We start from the raw sequence: 23,957 nt of genomic DNA, 5'->3' as shown, positions 1-23,957 counted from the left end.
GCTGAGGTATTTTATTCTGGACTGGAGAGACGGGCTGACACTGCTACTCACCAGGGTCTTGTAGTTGCCATCGCTGAAAAGTGTCCATCCTCAGCTTCTACCTCTATTAACTACTTATTAATTTACTCATGTTTTCATTGATTAAAGACTCTACTCACGCAATAATATGAACACAAAAAAACTCTATTAGAACTGAAAAGTAGCCTTGTAAAAAATCGAATAAGACTTTTAATTTTGTAAGTACTCGCTCAGGAGTTTGACCCAAATGCAGAGCTGAGCAGGAGGATGCTTCTGAGGGTCTGTTTGGGGCCCAGCGTTGAAGACCAAGCAGTTCAGGAGGCTGGCCCGCAGGTGGGCAGCGGCATCAGAGGGACCTCTCCAGAGGTGGCCAGAAGTGGTGACTGAGGTGTTCTGGGGGCTATATCGCCACTTCTGGCCAGGTGGCCAGTGATGGAGACGAAGACCCTCTAGAGGCTGGCATTTACGAATGAGGGTGACCCCCTCATGGCAGGATACTAACAACAGAGGCAGGGACCATCTGAAGTCCAGTAGTGGTCAAAGAGACCTTCTGGAGGCCAAACAGATGATCAGCAGATGACTCTCAACAAAGGAGACTGTCAGGTGGATGAGCTGGAAGCCGCTCACAAAAGAGTCATCCTGGCTCAATCTTAGTCTGTTCAGACTCGGGGTCAAACAACACAATTCCCTTGGGCTCAGATTCTGGAAGCTGGGGCTGCACAGTGCACACAGTCTCCTCTGGCTGGGATTGTGCAGGGCACACAGTCTGCACTGGCTCGGGATCTGGCAGCTCCTGCTCAGGCTTCGGATACACCAGAGGCTCGGGACAAATGAAAGTCACCAGCTGAGGCACAGTCTCGGAGGCATCCTGCACAGACTCTGGATTATCCACATAATCTGGAGTAGCACAAACTACCCAGTTAGTCTGGATCTGAACATCTTGTTTCTTTTGGGCGGTGAATGCAGAAAACCATTATCCATGGAGCCTGGCTACCTAACAGAAGAACTCCTCTAATGTAAACAGGTTGTGTCTGCTGGGGCTGTGCCTGGTCAGACCATACTGTCACTGTCTGTAGGTCCTGAAGACTATGTGAAGTTGAGGACCCAAAATGCAGGCTGGTTTCTACAAAAGGGAAACAGTTTATTTGATAGAGGCCAAAATGCAAAATATAAAATGATTTTAAGAAATTAAGTATAAACAAAACTATAACTTGGAACAAAGCTCAATTGCAAAAATAGGAAAACCTGAGAATGTAAACCTTGAGAAATCAACCAGGAACCATGTATTGGAAACCGACAAACAAACTAAGAGCTGTTGATCTGTATGGCCATGCATACAGATCAGTTTGAATGGTACTGAAACAGCTTTTAAAGATAATTCTGTGCCAGAAATGATCTCTTTTTATGTTTTATAAAGTTGACCCCTTTTTATTCTGCAGGCTTTTGATTCTTTTGCTCTTTATAGTAACTTCCTATGCATTTCTTCATACAACATCTCAGTACTGTAGACTCGGATTGTGATATGTCGAACTCTTAGAGAGTGTTCTTTATTTGGACTTGATGTTGTGATGCATCCTGCAAACAACTCCTGACCTGTTTAATTTATGAAGAAATAACTAAACAATAGCACTCACCTGCTCACGAAATGGCTTTTCAGTCAACTTTCAAATTACTTTTGGAGTGCTGTAATTCCTAAACCCTCCCTCTAATTTGGTCGTGAATAACCTCAAATTAAAAATGTCAGTGTGCACAATAAGCTCATATTCATCATTATAACTGATTTTTTTTTTTTTTTTAATATTCCTTAGATGTCCAAGTAATTTTACATACAAGGGTGGAAGAAATGAGAGGTAACCAGAGGCTGAGGAGCTCATTCTTACCGGGTTTATCATTAATGCTGTGTAAGCAGTCGGCTCTGAAAATACTTTGCATCATCCTTGGCCTTTTGTGGTGTAGTCGGGGCACGTATTAGTGTTCAGTCTGCAGCCTGTCTTTTTACTAAGGGAAATGTTTAAATTCTCTAAAGAGCCAACGTCGTCCAAACCAAAAACGTTTTGTTTTTTTATCTTCAAGATTCACCTCCTGAGCCCCTCTTGCCAAGCTCATTGGTTATGGATATTTCTGCTTTTTTTCCCCTCACAAGCAACTTAGTGGTGAATGGGGCAGGAAATAACATAATTCTCATTCTCAGTTAATCCATTAATCCGCTCCTCTGTGGAAAGTAATATAAAGTTCAAAACCAGAAAACACTTCATGTAAAAAAAAAGAAATAAATAAATAAAAAAAAAGTTCTCACATTTACAATAATCAGACGGTTTTTGGCATTTTTTTTTTTTTTTTATTGATAAGATTACTTCATGTTAGGGACAAGGCGGTACCGTGGGACATTATGCAGTCTGTGCTTGGAAGCTACTTACCTCACAAGGGCCAACAGACACGTCAGGTTTCAGAGTAAGTTGGACGTAACCTCTTGCTGACACGCCTCCCCGGATTGCCCAATAGGCTTGGCTCAACTCTTACCTTATGTACATACATTACCCAGCCAGTGAGAAGGAGCCAGAGCACGGTGATTTGATCAAAGACTTCAGCCTTTGTGTCAGTGAGTTTCTCACGGCCGAGCTGCTAGCCCTTTTCCTCACGTACAAGGTTGTGTCTTGGTTGTGTGGTTTTTCTCTATTCAGACATCATATTGTGGATGGTAAGGATCCGTTTTTAACCTCGTTTTGTTTCTTCCCATCTTTTTATCAGTGAGCATCATGATGTGTATGATGGTTGACCCCAGGGGGAGGCATTTTTTTCCAGTCCCTGTAGGCTCCCGTGTATGTGACATGTGTACATGTGTGGGGGATTTTATTATTATTTTTTTTTAATGCCTGTAACAGTAAAGAGTGGCTATATTTGGCCACCTTTTCTCTCCTTTTTTCACGAGCGCTTTTAGTATACTGAAGTTTGTTTGTTTTTTTTTTTATTCCCTGAGCCAAATAAAGGGAGACATACTTCAGATTTGAGGGATGTCTAGTTTATATCTGTTTGTGTTTTGGACTGTTGGAGAAATATAAGCTGCTGGGAAGACTGGCTTTTTCAGGTTTGGTAGACCAAATCAGTAATTAATTCATGAGCAGAAACAGCTGCAGATGAATCTGTAGCTGTAGTATTTATAGGTGTATATCTATTATAAACTACTGTTGATGTTGTTTGCTCTCAACATGCGTGCAGGGATGCAGTGAAAGGTAAGTGCCCAGATGCACATTTCAGAAACTTTTCAATCCAAAGTATTTTCGGCCACTTTTCTTCCAGATCCAGGCTGAGTGTTCTTTTCCCAGTCTGGCTTCCATACAGCAGTAGTCAGTGGGCAGTCTAAACGTTTCCCTAACAGTTAATCTCTTTACACAAAAGGGCACTTTGTTATGGCAGCTGCTTTGCTAAAAAAAAAAAAAAAAAAGCAAATCTGTCACTACATGTTTTCTGAATTGTTTGCCTGCATCCTCACTAACTGACGCTTTACCAGTTACATTCCCACCTTTTCTTTAACTCTCACCATAAACAGTTGATGTGTGGTTTTAAAAATTTTGACCTCAGAGCAGGTCATGTACTAAGACTGACAAACGGTTTTGAACATGGCCAAAGGGGACAAGAAACTAAAAAAAAGTGTTGCTTTGCCTCCCCCCCTATTCCCCACTTACCCTACCCCTTTCTCCCCCCCAACTCCTGTTCTCCCTCCACCCCTCTCTGCCTGTCACGTGTTCTTTTCACAGCATAGAAAAGTTTCTGGATTAGGGCAGAATTAGCACAAAGCAGCGACGCCACTTCAGCTACACTTGCAAGCAGCACAGAAGAAGGGGGGACAGAGACGGAGAGAGCGACGCGACGGGGGTGAAGACGCTCCAGCGAACCTCGACCACCTCAGAAAACTCCAAACTTTGCTGGGCGAGAGGCAGACAAGTCCATCCCAGACACAGGGAGAGAGAGAGAGAGAGAGCGCGCGCGAGAGAGAGAGAGAGAGAGAGAGAGGCAGGGGATCTTTGCCGACGAGGTCCTGAAGGATGGAAGAGAAGCAGTTTGCTGGGATCCTGGTAAGTTTCATTTTTGTTCAGTAAACACGTGTGCGCACACTCGTGTTTTTTTTAAAAGCAGTAACATGCAGATGCAAACACATCTCAGCTGTAGGCCGCTGGTGGGATGCAGCTGCTGGACCACCAGTTGAGTCACCCTCTGGCTCCCCTTTGGAGGCCAGGTGGTTTGGCTTCATTTCACTAGGGGATCATTCACAGGACTCTAACCTGTTATGTGTTCAAAAGTAGGCTGTTGTGCTCATACTTTCCTACTTTTTCTCCCGTTTTTATGTTGAAATTTGTAACCTGGGATTAGGATTCACAGGTTTTTCGCTGAGTAAAAAAAAAAAAAAAACGGCCGCAGTTTCCCCACCAGGGTGATTATCCTGTCGGTGTTTATGTGCAGGAGACGGAGCTGTCACCCCCTGCTGTTCACAATGGCACTGCTTAACTACACATTAGCAACTAAACACGGTCCCAAAAGCCCCCAAAGTTCATTTGCAGGCATAGAAGCTCTCCTCTCAGCACACTCTCACCAGCTATCTGATCTCTGCAAGAGCTGAAAACAGTAAAAGTGGATTCACTTTTTTTTGTTTTGTTTTGTTTTTGGAGAGGAGGTGGCTGCTGATAAAACATGAGGCCAAGAGGTAAATGTGTCAGTGTCAGGCCTACACTGTTGGGGAAGCTTTAAATAGAGGTTTGGCGTCATTGGCAGTCCGGTCACCTCTCCTTCCGTCTCTCTCTCTCTCTCTGGCTTTCTCCCTTTAGTCCGTCTTGAGACGGCGATAACTGAGCTCCAACTCTCATCTGACATTCTTGCCTGTTTGAAGCCTTGCTTTCCTCCCCGCTGACATTTTTTTCTCTCTCTGTCTCTCTCACTGCCGCATCCTTTTAAGATGTATATCCCCGCTAAAATGCAAACACACCGTCTGAAGTTAAGAGGGCGCCGTTATCAGCGTCTCTCCCGCACAAACATTTGAAGGTGCTTGGAGGATGGAGATATAATTTTGTATTTTTTTTGGCTTTCAAAAATTGTTTGTTTGTGTTGGAGAGTTTACAGCTCAGTGACAGATAGCCAGTCAGTTGTTTGATTGCTTTGGCACTGCCGGGTATTTGTGGGGGGGGAAGAAAACCAAAAAGTTCTGTGTGTTTGGCTGTAGCTCAACAGGAGATTTTTAAATGATTGTGTCAAGAGGTAGATGTGAATACTCTTGGCTACATGTGCCTGCATTTAACTGAGATGTAAGTGGCACTCTGTGGCCACTAGGAAGTTACAGACCTCACGCACACAGCAGGCAAGTATAGAGGAAACAACTGAAGTATCAATCAAGTGTTTCTGTAGTTACTCCTCGCAGCCAGCAGCGGTTTGAAGGCTAATAATAATAAAGTAAAGTGAATGGATCAATTCAGGATATTGTACTGTTTCAGTGCAGGCTTTAGCTATTCATCTCACCTGAGAGAAGTTAAAATTCTATCATTTGTAATCTTTAAACTGAATTTTGTCGACCCAAAGCGTTTGAAGCCATTCTGCTGTACTGCTCAGTGAGTGCTTTACTTAAACTGCTTCTTTATGATGATTTAACACATTGAAAAGCGTAATGGAGGCACAGAGCTGCAGGTAGATCGTACGCCACCTGCAGCAGTGATGGCAGACAGCAGCTAACACACACACAGTTTCTCATGGCTGGGATTGTTGTCTTCAGCATTTGTGGACAGTGATGCCAATTGTGTCTTAGAGATGGCAACAACAGATAAGTGTGTGTGTATCTTGCTCTCCCATCGCCAACTGTCACTTGTGTTTTTTCCCTCCCTCCCTCCCTCCCTCCCTCTCCTTGAGCTCTTTTTTTTCCGTCTCTCCGTGTTAGACCATGTTCTCATCCAGAAGATGATTTTGAATTTATGCAGTTATTTATCATGTGACTCAGTCTATTCATCTTTGCCTCTATTCAGAGGGCGGAAATGGTCTTTCCTCCTTCATCGTTTGATTCCACTCAGCAATACCCGTTTTTGAATTGTCTGGTTAAATTTATTTATGCAGGTCCAGGTGGTTGGTGGATGGACCAGTCACCGTAAATCTCAGGACACACAAGGCGCTCGCTTCCTGCTACTGCTTGGCTCGGCTGGTAGCCTTCTGCCGGGACTCTTTCTGTTTCAAACTTTACTCCCTTGCTCTTTCACAGCGGTCAAAAGGGAGCCCCGTCTCCTCAATCTTCCTGCGTTGTCTTTGACTGCCCTGGAAGTTACCACTTCCACTGAGCGGATGAGCAGATGGTGCCCTGGCACAAGGTTTTGTCGCATGGATAGCTGTCTCTTTGTCTTTACTCCTTAAAGCGTCTGCTGTTAAGATGTATGTATGTGGATGTGAGAGTAGGGAGGGGAAGGAGGAGGAGTTGGACTGAGGTTTTGCTTATATTTTCTGCTGGGCGCTGTATTGATATGTCTGGCCGTGCTGGGCCAGAGCTGGCCCTCCATCACCATCAAGGCCAAAGGAGGAGGAAAAGGTCAGCGAGGACTGGCTCCTGATCAGAGTTTAATGTTGGCAAGCCTTTAAGAGTTTGCTTGTTACTTTTCGTCCATAATTGCTGAGACATTTGGACTTGGGAGGGATTATCAGTGATTCTAAGTTCAGTTTCTCAAATCCTGACATTCTTACATGATAAGAATTTGTGTTTCCCTCAAAACTGAAACTTTCTGGCACTCTGTGATAAGATGATGTTAAGTCCTTAATGTCAAATTGTTTGTTGCAGCAGATTCTTGAAGCTACAATGTGCTCTCAATGCAATTGTCAAGAGATTTCTTTTTTTTAAATGCTATTTTTCATCCATGTTTAGTTCAAGTTACGAAGTAACCAAAAACTACAGAACATAAAGGAGTGATTTCCAGGTTACAACAATGCCTCCCACGTTTGTGCATTTAAGGATGCACATGCACAGGTTCAAACAAAGGGTTTTACCTTCTGACAAAACTTAAAAAACAGAAAAATAAGGCAATGAAAAACTGCATGAAATTAGATGCAATGCTACCCCAAATCATACAAGACATATTTCTTTGTATATGTAACTAATGTGTTTGAATGCTGCTAATTTGCAACATTTTATAGACTGTAATTCCTATTAGTGTGGGATGTGGACAGTAGCACAGAAGGTCCTTGGAACAAGTTATTTCCTGATCCACTGCATTCTTTACACAGATTTATACTGCCAGTAATGTAAAAAGTTGGCCTATACAGTTATATACGCATACATACATTTGGCATGTACAGTTACTCATTTAATCAGTCATGCAACAAAAGTTATGTCACTTTATTATACAGGAATGTGTTTTTCTCTGTGCCCCCTGAGTGGTGTGTGTGTGTGTGTGTGTGTGTGTGTGTGTGTGTGTGTGTGTGTGTGTGTGTGTGTGTGTGTGTGTGTGTGTGTGTGAGAGAGTCTGTTTCTCACTATGTTTGTGCGCGCGCCATTTCCCAGGGGTTGTGAGGCTAATGTGTGCTATAGGCTGTGAAGTGGAAACTAAATGGAAAGAAATAGTGGGACCCACAGCCATAACCTCCCTGAGGTCAGGATACACACAAACACACACGCATGCCTCCACGCACACACGAGGCACTGACACAGTTTAGAATACCACATAAACATATTTTAGATATGTGAGCAAGCGCTCAGATATGAAACTCTTTACCACCACCTGGATAAATACAGATGCACACCCACAAACAATCTGGGTATTTGTACATACTGACACACGCAGAACAAAACTCACACATCCAGTCTTTATGGCTCTCCTCTGTGTGTGGAGTAAAGGCCGACCAGGCTGTGACTTTTGGTCTGAAAGTAATAAATGCAAGCCCAGAGGATATATTTGGGAGTTAGCAGGGATGTGCTGAGCCTTTTAAAGAAGTGTTTCTTTTTTTTCCTGGCACATCACTTTGTTAATAGCCCTGCTTCATGTGCCTGAGCCTGTGAATGTTGCAAAATGTTGTTTTTTCTTGTAGTTTCCGCCCCATGGAGCTGCCTTTTGTGAGTACAATGTTGACCATGTGCGCTGCATACTCCTCATACACTTATTACAGGTGAAACAGCCTCTCTCCTTCTTTTTCTCCACTTATGTAAGAAACATATTGAGTTGCCAGTCAGCCGGTTTAGTTAACAGCAGTGCTCAGCAACCATGTTGACTGCCTTTGGGGCGAAGGGCCAACAAACAGATGTGAACTAAGAGAGACTGATCTCTGAAGGCAGGTCGGGGTGGAGGAGAAGTCAGACATAATTTCTGTTTTTGATTTCACTCCACCCTCCAACTGATCGGCTGAATGAGGACTGGGAGGGAAAAAAATAAATACAAGCATCCGCACGGGTCACAGGCGGCGCCCAGATTCAGCTGCTGTGGCGAACATACAATTGAGCAACAAGGGCCGCAAATGCCAAACACGTCCACTGCTGGGCACTCTTGAAAAGGTAACCCACCACCAACCAACCTCCTATGTATGTTCACACACACATAGCAGAGAGGGGGGAAAAGGGGACTCCATTGTGTTTCAGAGCTTTTTAGATTTCGTTTGGAAAAAACCACTCAGGCTGAAAATTTCGTATTCTGATTTTCTTCCTCTCCACTTCTTCCACTTTTTCTTTCTGCTCCTTCAATAGATCCCACTCCCTCCCACTGCACAAAAGGGACGAGCAAGTTAAAAAGCAGGGACTTAACACTTTTTTCCATTTTTATCCTCTGTAGTCAGTGAAATTATGGACAGGTTTGTGACATTGTGTCTGCACAGCAGAGCCCCTAAATTTCCCCCCTTTTTCTTTGAGCGTTATTATCACTTTCTGCAGTTTCCATCAAAACCTTTTTTTCTAAGGCCTTTTCACAACCATATTTAGGTAATTTGTTGCGCTTGAACCCAACCTGACCCCCCAAGGGGGGTCTTTTCTGCATGGCCCTCTAATGCGTGGTTCCACCCCTCTGCACTTTTCTTCATTTCTTTGTTTCCCCCTCTCTTTACCCCTTTTCATGGGATGGAATCTATAGTATCATTGGGTGCATTCCATCACTGCCATCTGTGTTAGCCATGATGTCACCAGTGGGATGGATGGTGGATGGCTGGTTTGTATTGTCAACATATAGAAAGTACCGTATAAAGATTTAAAATATCACATATTTTAACATATCAGAGCAAAGATATAAAATGTCCCTTTTGACCTCTGACCGCTACCTGAAGGTCAACAGAATGATTTGAAGGTCAAAGTGATAATAATGCCATGTAGAGCTTTTTAAAACTATGTTTCTTTCTTCTTTTGTTTCTATTGACAACATATATTGATACAGCGAATGATATATGGGGACGCTAAATATCCCGTCACTTCAGCCCTCTGACCTCTTCAAGGTCAAATAAGGTCAAACCTTCATAAAATGTCTTTTACCTTAAAAACTATGTTTAAAATTCTAATGCCTTTTGTTTGGATTGGCAACATTAACGAAATGATAATGTATAGGAGGTATTCTGAATATCCCGTTATAGTTTGAATCCAAATATCATGTCACATCTGACCCTAAAATCTGTTACATCAATAAAGAAAGTATTGTTAAGAGAAAGAGTCTAGTCAGTCTGATATCCTGTAGTATAATAATAAATAAATAATAAATAAATGCTCAATTTACTCATATGCAGTTATTTACAAATCAATACCTATTATTCATTATCTGTTCATACATAATGTTGTGTAATTATCATCTGTCATGCTGCTGTTATCCGTTTTTTTGTTTGTTTGTTTTTTACTGCACAAAATACAATACTGTTCCCTTAAAAGTAAATGCTGAAGCACTCCGAGAAGATTGCGCTCTCGGAGTGCTTCTTGCTTAGTATCTGTATCAGGTTGTCCTAATGGCTCCCTGAAAAGTCTTAAATGGATACAAAATGCTGCACAGAGAGTACTAATGAGGACTAGAGAGCGGGAGAGAGACAGGTCCTTTTTCTCCCATACTTGCCTCTCTTATTGGCTCCCCGTTAAATCAAGAATTGACTTTAAAATCCTTCTCCTTGCATACAAAGTCCTGAATGAACAGCTCCCAGTTTAGCTTTAGGAGTCAGACACCATCTTTGCCTTAAGATTAGGCTTAATCAGTCCTTTTTGGTAAGGCTTTTTAGTTGAAGCTTGATCACTTGACCCTAAATCATCTCGAAGTTATACTGCAATAGGCTCTGAAGGAACATTCTCTTCTCCTGCACTTCCCTCTCATTCCTCCAAATATGTTCATCTTCCACTACTACATGTTATCAAACAGCAGATGAATCCTGTCTGAACCTGCTTGCTTGTGCTGGAGGTTTCTTCCTGTTAAAAGGGGGTTCTTCGTTCCCGTTGTCGTTAAGCGCTTGCTCATAGGGGACTGTCAAATCAATAGGGTTCTCTCTCTAATATTTTGCAGTATTAAATAGAGCAGTGAAACGGAACAAAAAGCAAATGAACAATACATTACAACAAGGCCAAAGCTTATTTTAAAGCATAATGAATAACAGGAGGGCTATTGTTGTCCCTCAAACCACAGGTGCTCATAGAAGGGTAGTCAAGGTGGCTTTAATCTCTAATGCTCTAATCTTCAAGTCATTTCTGAAAGATTTGTGTTGCTTATAGACTCAGAGTAGAATATGTAGTTGGTGTACAGTGTGCATACGCTTTTGCCATAAAGAAACATGTTTGCCTTTTTTGTTCGAGTGGCTGTCTTCGAAGACGTTTTTTTAGCGAGTGAAGATGTCACGTCTCTTCCTGGCCGTTTGCCGCTCTTCCTCTCTCGCCACATTTTAAGCGCGACAGTGACTTTTGCCACGTGAGGCCAACTTCACTCACATGTTTCGCACTTTCATCCCCAGCAATGGTCCCATATGTTTGTCAAAATGTGTATGTTGTGTGCTTTTTCCGGCCCGATTTGTTCCCGTGCCTTCTCTCCAATGAGCCCCGCGCTCCCCCGGGGTCCGAGCTAAAGCCTCACGCTATTTATACAGACCGAACAGCTGGGGCCCTCCCAGCCAAAGCAGAGAGATGAGGGGTCAGGGGGATGGGTGGAGAATTTATCATGGAAACTTCAGGTTAAACCAACCGTTGGAAATGTCTCTCTGTTCCCTCTTTCTTTTTCTTTTTTTTTTTAACTCTCTCTTCCTTTCCTTCATTTGTGTTTCTCTCCTGGGTTCTCAGGTGCTGGCTAGGCCAGTTTGTGTTCAGGTCAGCTGGACGGCTGGACAAACATCACTCACTAATACCCTATTCCATTTCCCATCTCCCTTCTATGTTTTCTTTATCTCCCCGCTTGACTTTTGTTTTTTTTCTTTTTCTCCACAGCTGATGTTTTTGCCCCCCCCCCCCCCCCCCCCCCCAATTAAAGAGCTAGCTGTTTTGGACTGAATAAAAAAAGGTTGATTTTCCCTCCGACTGCGCTTCAACACATTTTGTCTTTTGTGGCGCCAGACAAAGCCAAAGTGCTGTTGCAAAACTGATCTTTTTGTGTTTTCCTCCTTTTATCCCTGCTCTGCGGCTCCTGCAGCGCTTGTCCTATTGTGAACCTCAACCCTGTGAAGTTCTCTCCCCACTGCTCTTCCGTGCACTTATGTCATCCTGTCTTCTCTCACAACCGCTCGGGCCTAAACGCTGTGTCAGATACTTGTCACATGATCCGCTCAGGAGGCAAGAGAAAGTCTGGGCTTATCGATGCTTCAGCTGGAGGTCTCTATCACAGTCAGACGTCCCATCACAGGCGTGCTGAGCTAATGAGAGGTGAAGAGATATTAACCTAATTGCTGTAAGGGACAGATATATAGATTGTGGAGGATGTAATAAGTCTTGACATGATGTTGGCTCCCTGTGAGATTAGCGGTTCAGTGCGAATGCATGTTGATCTGTGAATGCTAAAGGGCAAGGAGACATGCTGTCAGGCAGTGAAAAAGGTATTTATTCAGTTAGCTAAAGCCCAAATTGCCAGAAGCACATAGTTACACTGAGGGTTTTTTTGTTTATTAACCTCCTAAGACCCGAGCTCTTCCACGGCATGCATTTTTAATTTCTCTTTGATATTTGGGCATATTGGGGTCCGGTGAATGTAAAAACAAAGAATTACCAGATTTTTATTTTTTTTAACCTTATTTTTGCTTTTTAAGAAAAATAAGAACCACATATGAGGATATTCTTTTAAAATTTTGATAGAACAGTAGCAGTATAATGCCTTCGAAACTGGATATCAGGCCCATGTAGAGCAAAATTGAGTATTTTGGTCTAAATAACCCAAAATGTGATGTCCACATATGTGGACGCCAAGTCCTAGGAGGTTAATGGATATAATGGAAAGATTACCTATATATTAGGATTGCAAACAGTACTTAGCTCCAGGGTACACTGGATGTGGGTTTGCGACCAAAAGTCTCCAGTGTGGTTTTGTTTCCTCGTTCAAGTGGCTTCAAAGGACACAGCGAAGGCTTCGGAAGTGGATCTTTGAGTCAGCACAGAGCCCTTTTTTTTTTTTTTTTTTTTCTTAAAAATTCACTTGATGGTCTGTGCTGTTTCTTTGTGTAACTTCCTGCTCTTCTCATCTCCTCTGTGCTGCTCAAAGCAGTGCAAGTCAAAAATAGACCTATACTTAGACTACATGGACTGGAGAGATCCTTCCAAAGCGTGCTCTGGTCTGTCTGGTAGACTCCCTAGCACTGGCTTTAGTAGGCACAGTAGCTGACCAATACAGTGCAAATAGTGAAGCTACACTTTGTGGCTGCAGATTAAAACTTACTCGAATGCACGTTTTAATATAAAAATGGCACAGTGTCAGGCTGGGCTAGTATGCTCCAGCTGACAGATGATGACTGTTCAAAGTCAAAGTGATGTTTATTGTCATCGCAAGTAAGTGCAAGTGGCATTATGCTCTCTATATATTATATATTCATTACAGAGAGGATGGAGGGATGTTGGGATTAACAAACAGGGTCCTGAGTGTACCTACAGTACTGCGCTAGGTATGAGTTCCATGTGCAGATATAAATTACACGAGCTATATAGCTACAATGTCCAATATGGTTAGAATAGTGCTTTATTTATTGAATGTTTGCCTTCATCAGGGTGCACTGTTGTGTGTGTTTGTTCTCAAACTCACTAGTTTAGTATTAAGATTGCACCACTGTATGAGTTCAGCCACTGATCACCAACTGTGTTTGCTTGACCTTGCATTTGGAGTTTGCTCTTTTTTTCTTGTTCTTTTCATCCCTTTTGTTGTGTACCACAGTTTTGGTTGAGTCAACTCAGTTCAAAGTAGATACGTTGCACAAGTTGTGCGTTTGTTTGAGTTGACGATGTAGTTGAACCAGGAAATTTTTAGAAAAAAAATAACTTGATATCAGAAATTGTGGAGATATTTTTAAAATAACAGAAGACATTTCTTGATTGCATTATAAATATAAATATTGTATGCAAGACAGACACTTATCCATCCTGTTAGCACTGGATGGAGGTCAAGGAAAAAGCAGCCGCCTGCATAGATATAGTGACAGTGCCATTACACCTATCGGCATCGCCTTTAGAGGAAACTCGTGTCAACTCACCTGAGTGAAAGAACATTTTGTGTGACTGTGCAGTTTAGTAACTTTTAGCTGAATATCAATTGTGTTGACTGGCCTTTAGGATTACAAAGCTTTTTTTTTTTCAACCAACAAAAGAAAGGCATGAGTTATCTGTCTGATTATGCAGTGATATTTGAGTTTATTTGTCAGTGCAGATAAGAGGGCTTTCAAAAAGGAGAGACGAGCATGACTGCCGAGATGAAATGGAAAGCAAAATCAAATGGAAAGCGATTATTTCTGTCTTCACACTAGTGTTTTCATGTCCAAGTGGTGCATTTTTCTCACTTTCCTCCATCACGTGCCCTCCACTGTCAAAGCAACTTTCTCCTTTATACTTGGGAGATTATCAGAACTCTGTCATTACAAAAGTCAAAGTTTAACATACACAACATTACCACAGTAACCATAACTGTTAGACTACACTAAATGGTCTTTGTCAAATTTGATCTTCTGAAATAAAAAAAAATAAAAAAGATTTTCCATAAGAAATAATGTTACATAAAAATTAGGTGAACTTTTCAAGCTATGAATTGGTGTTATTGATTAATATTAGGATTAAACATATGGCCAGACTTACTGAACATGTCACAGTCTGGTGAGGGCAGACTGTATGAATTGAAAAAAGGACCCAAAATGCAGACTCCAAGGAACAGGGAACAAAACTTGAATGTTAACAAAAGGTGAGCCGTTTAATATGGCTGGTAGAAAAGGTACAAACAAAGGGCAAGGCAAACTGAAGCAAAATTAACACAAACCTAAACTGGGGAATCTAAACAAACAATAAGAAAAACCTAGACAAGAAACTTGGAAGCATGGCATGGACAACAGACGACCTGACAATCACACACTGAAAACAGAGGACTTAAATACACAGGAGGTGATTAGGGGAAGTGGAGACACATGAGGAAACAGCTGACTAGGATAAACATAATGATGCACAGGCAAGAGTAAAACTAACCGCATGAGCACAGAACACAAGACCCCTTTTCAAAATAAAACGGGAAACATGCAGACTTAGACACGACAACCAGAACTTGACAACGTAAGACACAGACATGAAACGCATGAAGAGCAGGGGAGATTTAACATGGTTGGAAACGGAGGGGGAAATAATAAGAACTAGAAACACTTAGGCATGATAATACAAACTTGATAACATAAGACACGCAGCATGAAACACGAAGGGTGAGGGGAAGCTTAAATACAGGGGAAGAAAACACAAGGAGTCTAATAACCAAATGAACTTAGATAACCTAATGAACAAAATAAACTCAAACTTAAAACGCTGGGTCAAAAGACCCAGGACCATGACAGAACAGGGCAAAATAGCATGTGGGTGCAATCCCCAAATAACGCCCATCAGTGCTTAGAGTTTCACAGCTACAAGAGAAGGAAAGGTTTGACAGGAGCATCAAGCCTGATTGTGATTAAGTGGAACTGCCTATTTGAACATAATCCTGAGTATACAGTGGGGCAAAAAAGTATTTAGTCAGCCACCGATTGTGCAAGTTCCCCCACCTAAAATGATGACAGAGGTCAGTAATTTGCACCAGAGGTACACTTCAACTGTGAGAGACAGAATGTGGAAAAAAAAAATCCATGAATCCACATGGTAGGATTTGTAAAGAATTTATTCGTAAATCAGGGTGGAAAATAAGTATTTGGTCAATAACAAAAATACAACTCAATACTTTGTAACATAACCTTTGTTGGCAATAACAGAGGTCAAACGTTTACTATAGGTCTTTACCAGGTTTGCACACACAGTAGCTGGTATTTTGGCCCAGTCCTCCATGCAGATCTTCTCGAGAGCAGTGATGTTTTGGGGCTGTCGCCGAGCAACACGGACTTTCAACTCCCGCCACAGATTTTCTATGGGGTTGAGGTCTGGAGACTGGCCAGGCCACTCCAGGACTTTCAAATGCTTCTTATGGAGCCACTCCTTTGTTGCCCGGGCGGTTTGTTTTGGATCATTGTCATGTTGGAAGACCCAGCCTCGTTTCATCTTCAAAGTTCTCACTGATGGAAGGAGGTTTTGGCTCAAAATCTCACGATACATGGCCCCATTCATTCTGTCCTTAACACGGATCAGTCGTCCTGTCCCCTTGGCAGAAAAACAGCCCCATAGCATGATGTTTCCACCCCCATGCTTCACAGTAGGTATGGTGTTCTTGGGATGCAACTCAGTATTCTTCTTCCTCCAAACACGACGAGTTGAGTTTATACCAAAAAGTTCTACTTTGGTTTCATCTGACCACATGACATTCTCCCAATCCTCTGCTGTATCATCCATGTGCTCTCTGGCAAACTTCAGACGGGCCTGGACATGCACTGGCTTCAGCAGCGGAACACGTCTGGCACTGCGGGATTTGATTCCCTGCCGTTGTAGTGTGTTACTGATGGTGACCTTTGTTACTTTGGTCCCAGCTCTCTGCAGGTCATTCACCAGGTCCCCCCGTGTGGTTCTGGGATCTTTGCTCACCGTTCTCATGATCATTTTGACCCCACGGGATGAGATCTTGCGTGGAGCCCCAGATCGAGGGAGATTATCAGTGGTCTTGTATGTCTTCCATTTTCTGATGATTGCTCCCACAGTTGATTTTTTTCACACCAAGCTGCTTGCCTATTGTAGATTCACTCTTCCCAGTCTGGTGCAGGTCTACAATACTTTTCCTGGTGTCCTTCGAAAGCTCTTTGGTCTTGGCTATGGCGGAGTTTGGAGTCTGACTGTTTGAGGCTGTGGACAGGTGTCTTTTATACAGATGAGTTCAAACAGGTGCCATTCATACAGGTAACGAGTGGGGGACAGAAAAGCTTCTCACAGAAGATGTTACAGGTCTGTGAGAGCCAGAGATTTTCCTTGTTTGAGGTGACCAAATACTTATTTTCCACCCTAATTTACGAATAAATTCTTTACAAATCCTACCATGTGAATTCATGGATTTTTTTTCACATTCTGTCTCTCACAGTTGAAGTGTACCTCTGGTACAAATTACTGACCTCTGTCATCATTTTAAGTGGGGGAACTTGCACAATCGGTGGCTGACTAAATACTTTTTTGCCCCACTGTAGGGTGTGTAATACCAGAGGCATTGTACTAGCTAAGTAGTTTTTTCCTGATATGTGATTAGTTTAACAAGTGGCCAATGTAAACCAAAGTTCTCCTGCTGTTCCAACTTATAAGCTTTCATCTCCCAACCCGGTTGGATGCTACAGCTGCAGGACATAAAATATCTTCTATTACTAATCTTCTATTAAGTCTAACTGAAAATGGGATCCATTTAATAGCTAACTGATATTTCTTTCAAAACATTAACATATGTCTTGCTATATGGATATTTTGAGCAAACCTTAATAGTGGGAAATAGTATGAGCAAATCAGTGAGCTGGTAGATGAAGGGTAGCAGATTCTGCCAATGGGCAGACCTTAAGATAAAAACATTAATACTTTTTACCATATGATTATAACATGTGGACAGATAAAAACAGCTGAATGCTTGAGGGCATGGTCATAAACCCAAATCCATGTGCAACAGTTTGTACATGTACAATACTTTACATCTTCTATAGCATCCTCTTATAGTATATTCTACAGTACTGTCTTATGTCATTGCCAGCTGCCAACTATTAAGAACAATGTGTAAACAACCAATGCTGATAAGTCACACACCACACACGCATGCCATCTCAAGCCCACATTCTTCTTTCTTTTAACCTAAAATGAATCAAATAATGCATTAAATTAATGATTCATTTGTAAAATGTTCCCCCACTTCTCTTTGTGTGGCCCAAAGTCAACCTGCTTTCTTATTAGAGTTGGATGTGCTTAAAATAACACAGCAAGCACATTTTAGTACCTGCTTTACAAAGTCTGCTTAGTAAGCCTCCTAAAGAAACGTAAGACCCAGGGTACATTAATCTTCAAATTACTGCATATTGTTTAATTGAGATTCGGTGTGAAGCCATGTTTGGCTGAGCTGGAGCTTTAAAGTAATTCCTCTATTTCCATTGTTTGCTTTAAACATTTAATGGCAGAGTCCAGGATCAGTGTCTGTGTTAAAGCATTAGACTTACCTGTAATAGAAGCTGGCATGTGTTTGGAAGCTAAATAGACAGCCTTGAGGAAAAAAGGAGATCCATTCTGACCTTATCAGTGTTCTGCTGCCTGCCCCCTTCATTATTTGACTTTCGGCTTTTGGCCGTTGATGTTTCCTTGCTTATATTTGAAAGCTACTAGAATCCATGCCAGTGGTTTCCAGCCAGACTTCTCTTAAGTTTGAATGAATTAATCTACTAGGTCTCAGGCAGGGGAGCTATTTTCATTTAGTTTTTTTGGCAACTGCTTCCATCTGGAGTTAAAGTATGATGTTTTTGCTTCTTCTCCCTCTGCTGGCATTACAGGGTTTATTCTCTATGATCTGCACTGAGATATCTGTTTGCGCAAAGAAAGATATCCTCTCTTTGGACTTGTTGCAATCGAAGCAAGCAAACAGAGAAATTAAATGTGCAGTTTAACAAGTTGGCATTATTTTCAGATGCAGCATCTGTGCTTCTCCAATTAGAGTTAAATGACCTAACATAATGGGGCAATTAGTTAATGAAACAAGGACCCCCTCCCCTCCACAAACTGCAGCTACAGCCACAACAAACAATTGTTTTGAGATCTGTTTGACCCACCAGATTCATACTGGGTTTTCTTTCACTGATTACCCCGACACTTACTGCCTGCATGATTTATGTGTAGTTAAGTGTCAGTATGCGTGTGGGTGGGTGCACTTGTGAAGCTTTTCATTTTCTTTGACTTAATCTGAGGCCAACAGACTCTCTGGAGGCAAAGCTAGTAAGAAGTGGCTGGATCCCTGTGGAGGAACTAATGATTGGCCGTAGTTTTGGCCTCAAATGCGTGCTTGAATACCCAGTACGCTCATATGCACATGCACACATCCATATTGTTACAATAGGTTGTTATATCCCTTAAATAGCCCCATAAAAGATACTAAGATTCACTCCAGTAATCTCATATTTCACAATTTCAAAAAATTTGCTTTCACAAAAATGGTCTCTGACATACATTGACACAAAGCACTGGCTCAAACACCAAAATACGCAGACACATGCACATGCACACACTGAAACTTTTGCCTTGGAAAAACCAGCCGCCATTGCCTGCTCCACTAGTATTTGCCGTCATAAAAAAACCTCTTTGCATAAAAGCAGTGAGGCATTATCTATGCAAATGTGACTCTTACAACTAGAAGTGCATTCTACATGTTGCACAAAGCCAAACTGATACCACACTGTAGAGCAGTCCCACTGTAGGTGCCTCAGATGCAGAACTGTGATTATATATCAGATTTTTCCCCAGTGGTCGGACCACCCCAGCAGCAAAGGAGTGGGTCGCACTGACAGGCTGTATTGTGCTTTAATTATATGTTTCCCAGCTCGTCTGGATAGCTGCTGCAAAGAAAGCCGGAGCCTTTGTATTCATTAACATGAGAAATAATTGCATTTCGAGAATGTAGAGATTGCACTGAGCAGGCTTCCTGAGCTGGTGCTGTCTTCGCCCTGTGAATAATCACAGATAGTGATGTTATCTAATATGTCTCTTACAACTTTAAGTCTGACCTGTACAAAGACTTAATGCGTTTTATAAATTTCTATCTAGTGTTGGGGTAGCTACTGTGAATCTATGCACACTCATTAGCCATGGAAGTGGTTACAAAAGTAGCAAGTTGCTCTGCAAGGTGCTAAAAAGTGCCGTAAATAGCAAACTAGGAGCAACCTCTGGGCTGAAACATGAAAATAACAACCACGGCTAGATGCTAGCAAGCTAGCTAATTTCAAACATTTCAGAGCATTTTAATAGAATTTATGAGAGTGTAGCAAAGATTTATTGTGTAGTAGAATTGATTCAAGAAGTCTGAGTGAAGTCCTAGAATTTTCTTTGCCTTTTACTGTCACATATTACCAGGTATCGGTCTCTGTGCGCTACATCGTTAGAATTTACCGATTTAAGTTGCTAAACAAGTATGCTAGCACAAGCTGAGAACATAGCATTCCACCATATTCTCTAAATAAAGTCAGTTATAAAATAACAATGAAAAATGTGAAAACTACAGAGTCAATTTCTACTGCTACTATTGCTAATACTTCCTCTCAGCACACTGAGTAGGGCAGGTTTATGCTAATGACTCTTTTATCGCCTTCGTTCTTTTTATTCCAGGGGAGATTCAAATGCTGTGAACTGATAGATGAATGACTAGCATCCTGTCTGCAGTGCTTGTCATGTGTTAAATATAACTTGAGGGCTTCCACTCAAGTGGTGTTGGTCTACTATTGTCCACGGCTATCAAACACCCATTAGGCTGGGGGCCAGTTACCTGTCAGCTGTTGACATAACTTCACATTTTGATGTTAAACCACATCCGGAGGTTGAACTGATGCTGAGTGACTTATTTAAAGACACCGTCTTATTCTCCCGCATGAGTGATGTTTTCTTCGACCTCTCAATCACGCCCCCATTTTGGATGCACTTTTATCCCCCCCCATTTCTGCTTTCTCTTTTTGTTGTGGGTAGCCATTAGCCATATGGTGCAACAATGCGCGCATCAAAACAGAGGCTTAGGAGGGAAGCGCTTAAAATTGAAAGGGTGTTACTCTGTGAACATGTTGCGGAAGAAGAGGAGGAGGAGGGCTTTGGCTTGGCCAGCCTCTCGGTGTGACCTGGTGGGTTTGGGGGGGCTGGAGGCTGGGTGGGCATTGGCAGTGTCAGGGTGTAGAGACGGACGAGGATTTGGAAGAGTCAAGTACTGCTGAAAGGGAAGTTGTTGGTGGTCTGCAGAGTTGCAGCAGCTGCCTCTGAAAACAAACGGAAGAAATAAGGGAGACAGAGAGAAAGGGTTGGCAGGGTGGGGGGGGGGGGGTCCGGTGGAAGCCGTGTGGGCTCTTCACTTGTGGGCTCCTCACTTTTTTTTTTTTTTTTTTTTTTTCCTTTTTTTGTTTCCTGGCTTTAATCTGTTCGGAGAAAGAGAGAGGGAGTGCTTGGCCAAAGCCAATGGGACCTCCACGGGTCCCCCCCCCTTTCCAACTTTACTCCGGCCAGCTAAACTAGAAGTTCGACACCCCCCTGTCCTTTCCACCATCACCACCACCATGGGTCCTCCTCTCTCCCACTTACTTGCTCTGTATTCAGCCTAGGTGCTGGAGTGACAACGAGCCATTCATTGTGGAGGTAGAGGGAAAAGACTGTGGATCTCTCCTGTGCGTGTTTTTTTTTTTTTTTTTTTTTTTTTTTTTTTTTTTTCTGGGGAGGTGATGGTGGGAGATGAGGGGGGGGGGGCAGTGGATGGCGGAGGAGAAGGTGGGAGGGGGCATATTCCTGAAATGGTGAAGTACGACAGAAAAAGGAGGAGGCGGGGAGTGAGAGAAAGTAAAAGAGTTAGAGGAGAAAGAAAGGGAGGGGTGAATTAAAGTAAGAGCGCAAAACGAGGGAGGAAGGGAGAGCGGGGTGGATGGAGGGGAGGCAGAGCTGGACTCACAGTGGGAAGGTGGGGGGGGGAGGGAGAAGGGAGAGAGAGTGGGCTACCATGCCGAATGAGCAAGAGAGGCGGAGAGGAAGCGGAGCTCCATCAGATGAAATGAGGTGAAAGTAATTCAGGCATTAATCAAGCCAGGGCAAAAGGGAGGGTATACTGTGTTTCCCCCCCCCCCCCCCCCCCCCTTTTCGCTGCGGAACTGAAAGCCAAGGTGTGAATGAAGGAGCCCACAGTGGCCAGCAGAGAAGCACCACTGGGTCACAGCATCAAATCATGTCCGAGTCGAACACCATTGCTGCTTCCACTGCGGACCAGGTCAGTTCAAGTTATCGTTGTTTTTTTCTGGGTTTTTTTTTTTTTTTTAATTTCTTCTTTTTTTTCTTCTGTTTTAAAAATTTTGTAACAGAAGCGGGCATGCGGATGTTTCTTCTCTATCAGGTGCACCTGACGCTTAAGCGGAAGGAGACCGCTAGGAATACAAAAGCTGAATCCCCCCCCCAAAAAAAAAGAAATCACAGGTTCAGGTCAGATGTATATTATCTTTAGATCCTAATTCGGAAGTAGTTAGAGGGAGTTTCTAAGAGCAACCGAGTGAGTGTGTGTTTCTTGGACTATCAAAGCAACGATTGTTTTGCCCGGAGCTGCCTGGACAACGGTACAGGGTCCTGAAAGAATTGAATTCATCAAGACGAGCTATTGTCTGCGCCGCCTTATTTTTCGGTGATCATTCAGGGGGTCTGTGACGACTCAATACCCCCCGCACCACGTGAGGAGGGGGACGCAGCTCTTTAAAAACCCGACCACGTGTGGCAGCCCTGAAAAGTTTTATAAGTAATTGCAGTGGGAAGTCCGGGCTAGCGCTGTGAGAGATGGGGTTGGTAAGGAAGTGGGCTGGTCCGCCGTGTGTGTGAAAGAGAGTGACAGAGTGGAAAAGCAGTAGCGTCCAGAAAGGGACGATATTTATACCCCCCAGCCCCCAGCAGCCCCCCTTTCCTCCTTCGAAAGCGCCTTTAATTGCACACTTTGGCACATACATCCTTTGCTCCGCTTCCTTTTATTAACTCTCGGCTGACTTTGAAACACTTTGAAACAATTAAATCCTCGGATCTGCTTAAGATAAGATATACAGTTATTTCTTACAGCAGGTAGAGACAAAAAGACGGGGAAAAAAAAGATGTGTGTGTTTTGTTTTGGGTTTTTTTTTTTTTTTGTGTGTGCATGTGTGTGAGCGTTTGACCTTGCTGCTGGCTTGTGTTGTTCGCCAAGTCCTTGTCTCCTGTTTCCGATTGCTGCTGTCAAGGCTGACTCAGCCTGCTGTAGCTGTGCAGGCAAATACACACGCTGAAAAAAACACATACAGACTCACACCTGCGGGCATATGCACACAAATGTTTCAAGTTATATGTGTTCTCATTCAAACAGGTACTTAAATTACTCACGTACACATCCACGAAAAAGGAAAAATCCTGGAGTGTAAGGTTTTGGATCAGAATTCTGAAGAAATCTGGACCGTCACAGTGTGTATGTGTATGCAGGTGGAGGCTACTTGGGTGGATGTGTGTGTTTGCTTGTTCTTACTGTGAACAATTCCCTGAAGTGGCATTCACAACTGACAGCAGTCCACATGCTAATCCGCTGATTCTGGACAGTTTAGGTTTGGTAGCACAAGCGCCACATTTCTCCCAAAGCTTTGACTGACAGGACTTACTGGATCTTTCAGGACTTCCAAAGTAGGGTTGCCTGTGCATATAAATGCAGATTTCACTCCATTGCCCGTCGAAGTTAAATGCTGGCATCATTACCCGTGGAGTGCGAACTGAACTCTTAGAGTTCTAATTTGTGCATGTTTGAAGAGAATTATATTTATTCATTCAGTTTTGATGGCAGACTCACTGTCATATTTTTTTTTTCTTTTTGAATAAAGTTTGCAGATGCTGCTTTTTGTCTGCAATAAAAGCTGAGGAGACGTGGTTTGAGTGTTGACTGAAAAAAAAATGAAACAAAAAAACAACAACCGTGACCTCATAGAAGCCCCCCAAAAATGAATAAAATACAAGTATGGTATCTGTTCATTGGAGCAAATGTGTTTGGGGTTTTTTCATTCTTTTTTTAATCAGCAATTAACAAGCCTACGAATGAAAAAAACCTGTTTGAATGTGATGTTCAGTATTTTATCTTGTATAAGGTAACGTCTGAAATGGACGATTAAATTTTAAAAGACGAACAAAAGCCTGTTAATGGTAGTTTATTAACAGTGTTCAGGAGATCGTTTTTTTTTTTTTTTTTTGCAAAGGCAGCCTCCACCACCAAAGTTGTGGTGCTTTCTTGAGCTGTCTGCATGTGCAAAACGGCAGCGATAGCTCAGTGCTCGCACAATGACCATGTCATTGTGGATATATCCACCAAAATGTTCATTAAAACCCATTCAGAGATGGTGCTACACATGTTACAAGCTATTTCGCACACTGACTTGGTGACCATTCCCTCACCTGAACCCTGTATTTGGGAAGGCAGGTGTTGGAGCGCTAACATTCCCGCATTTCACCATAAATTGTGGGGTATTTGTAGTTCCTGTGAAGATTATGCATGTATGTAACTTTTTAAATCATTATTATAGCCTGAGGCTTATTAAAATATATGCAATATGTACAACCTGAGGTTGTGTTACCAGCTTGTAAATGCTTGTCATGCTATAAGTGTTAATTATATAGTGCTCAAAAAATTGAAGGAAGGTTTGAACCATGAGCAGGTTTTGCTTTCATTTTGGGTGTG

General features: G+C 42.5%; 1 protein-coding gene across 4 annotated transcripts in view; it reads left to right on the top strand.

Annotated features, from left to right (window-relative positions):
• slc6a9 (solute carrier family 6 member 9) overlaps nucleotides 1–23,957 on the top strand; it is a 79,103-nt gene that overhangs the window by 12,485 nt on the left and 42,661 nt on the right. For 2 of the 4 annotated variants that reach the window (XM_026148788.1, XM_026148786.1), the window contains exon 2: nucleotides 3,774–4,091. In XM_026148788.1, coding sequence (XP_026004573.1) covers nucleotides 4,062–4,091 — 30 coding nt within the window. In that variant the 5' untranslated portion in view covers nucleotides 3,774–4,061. Of the gene's footprint in view, nucleotides 1–2,601; nucleotides 2,717–3,773; nucleotides 4,092–21,357; nucleotides 21,501–23,957 lie in introns of those variants that run through there. The other 2 variants (XM_026148787.1, XM_026148784.1) reach the window with 2 other exon arrangements.

Source organism: Astatotilapia calliptera, chromosome 18 (assembly GCF_900246225.1).
Source record: "Astatotilapia calliptera chromosome 18, fAstCal1.2, whole genome shotgun sequence".
Classification (NCBI taxonomy): domain Eukaryota; kingdom Metazoa; phylum Chordata; class Actinopteri; order Cichliformes; family Cichlidae; genus Astatotilapia; species Astatotilapia calliptera.
This window is presented reverse-complemented; position numbering and strand designations above follow the sequence as displayed.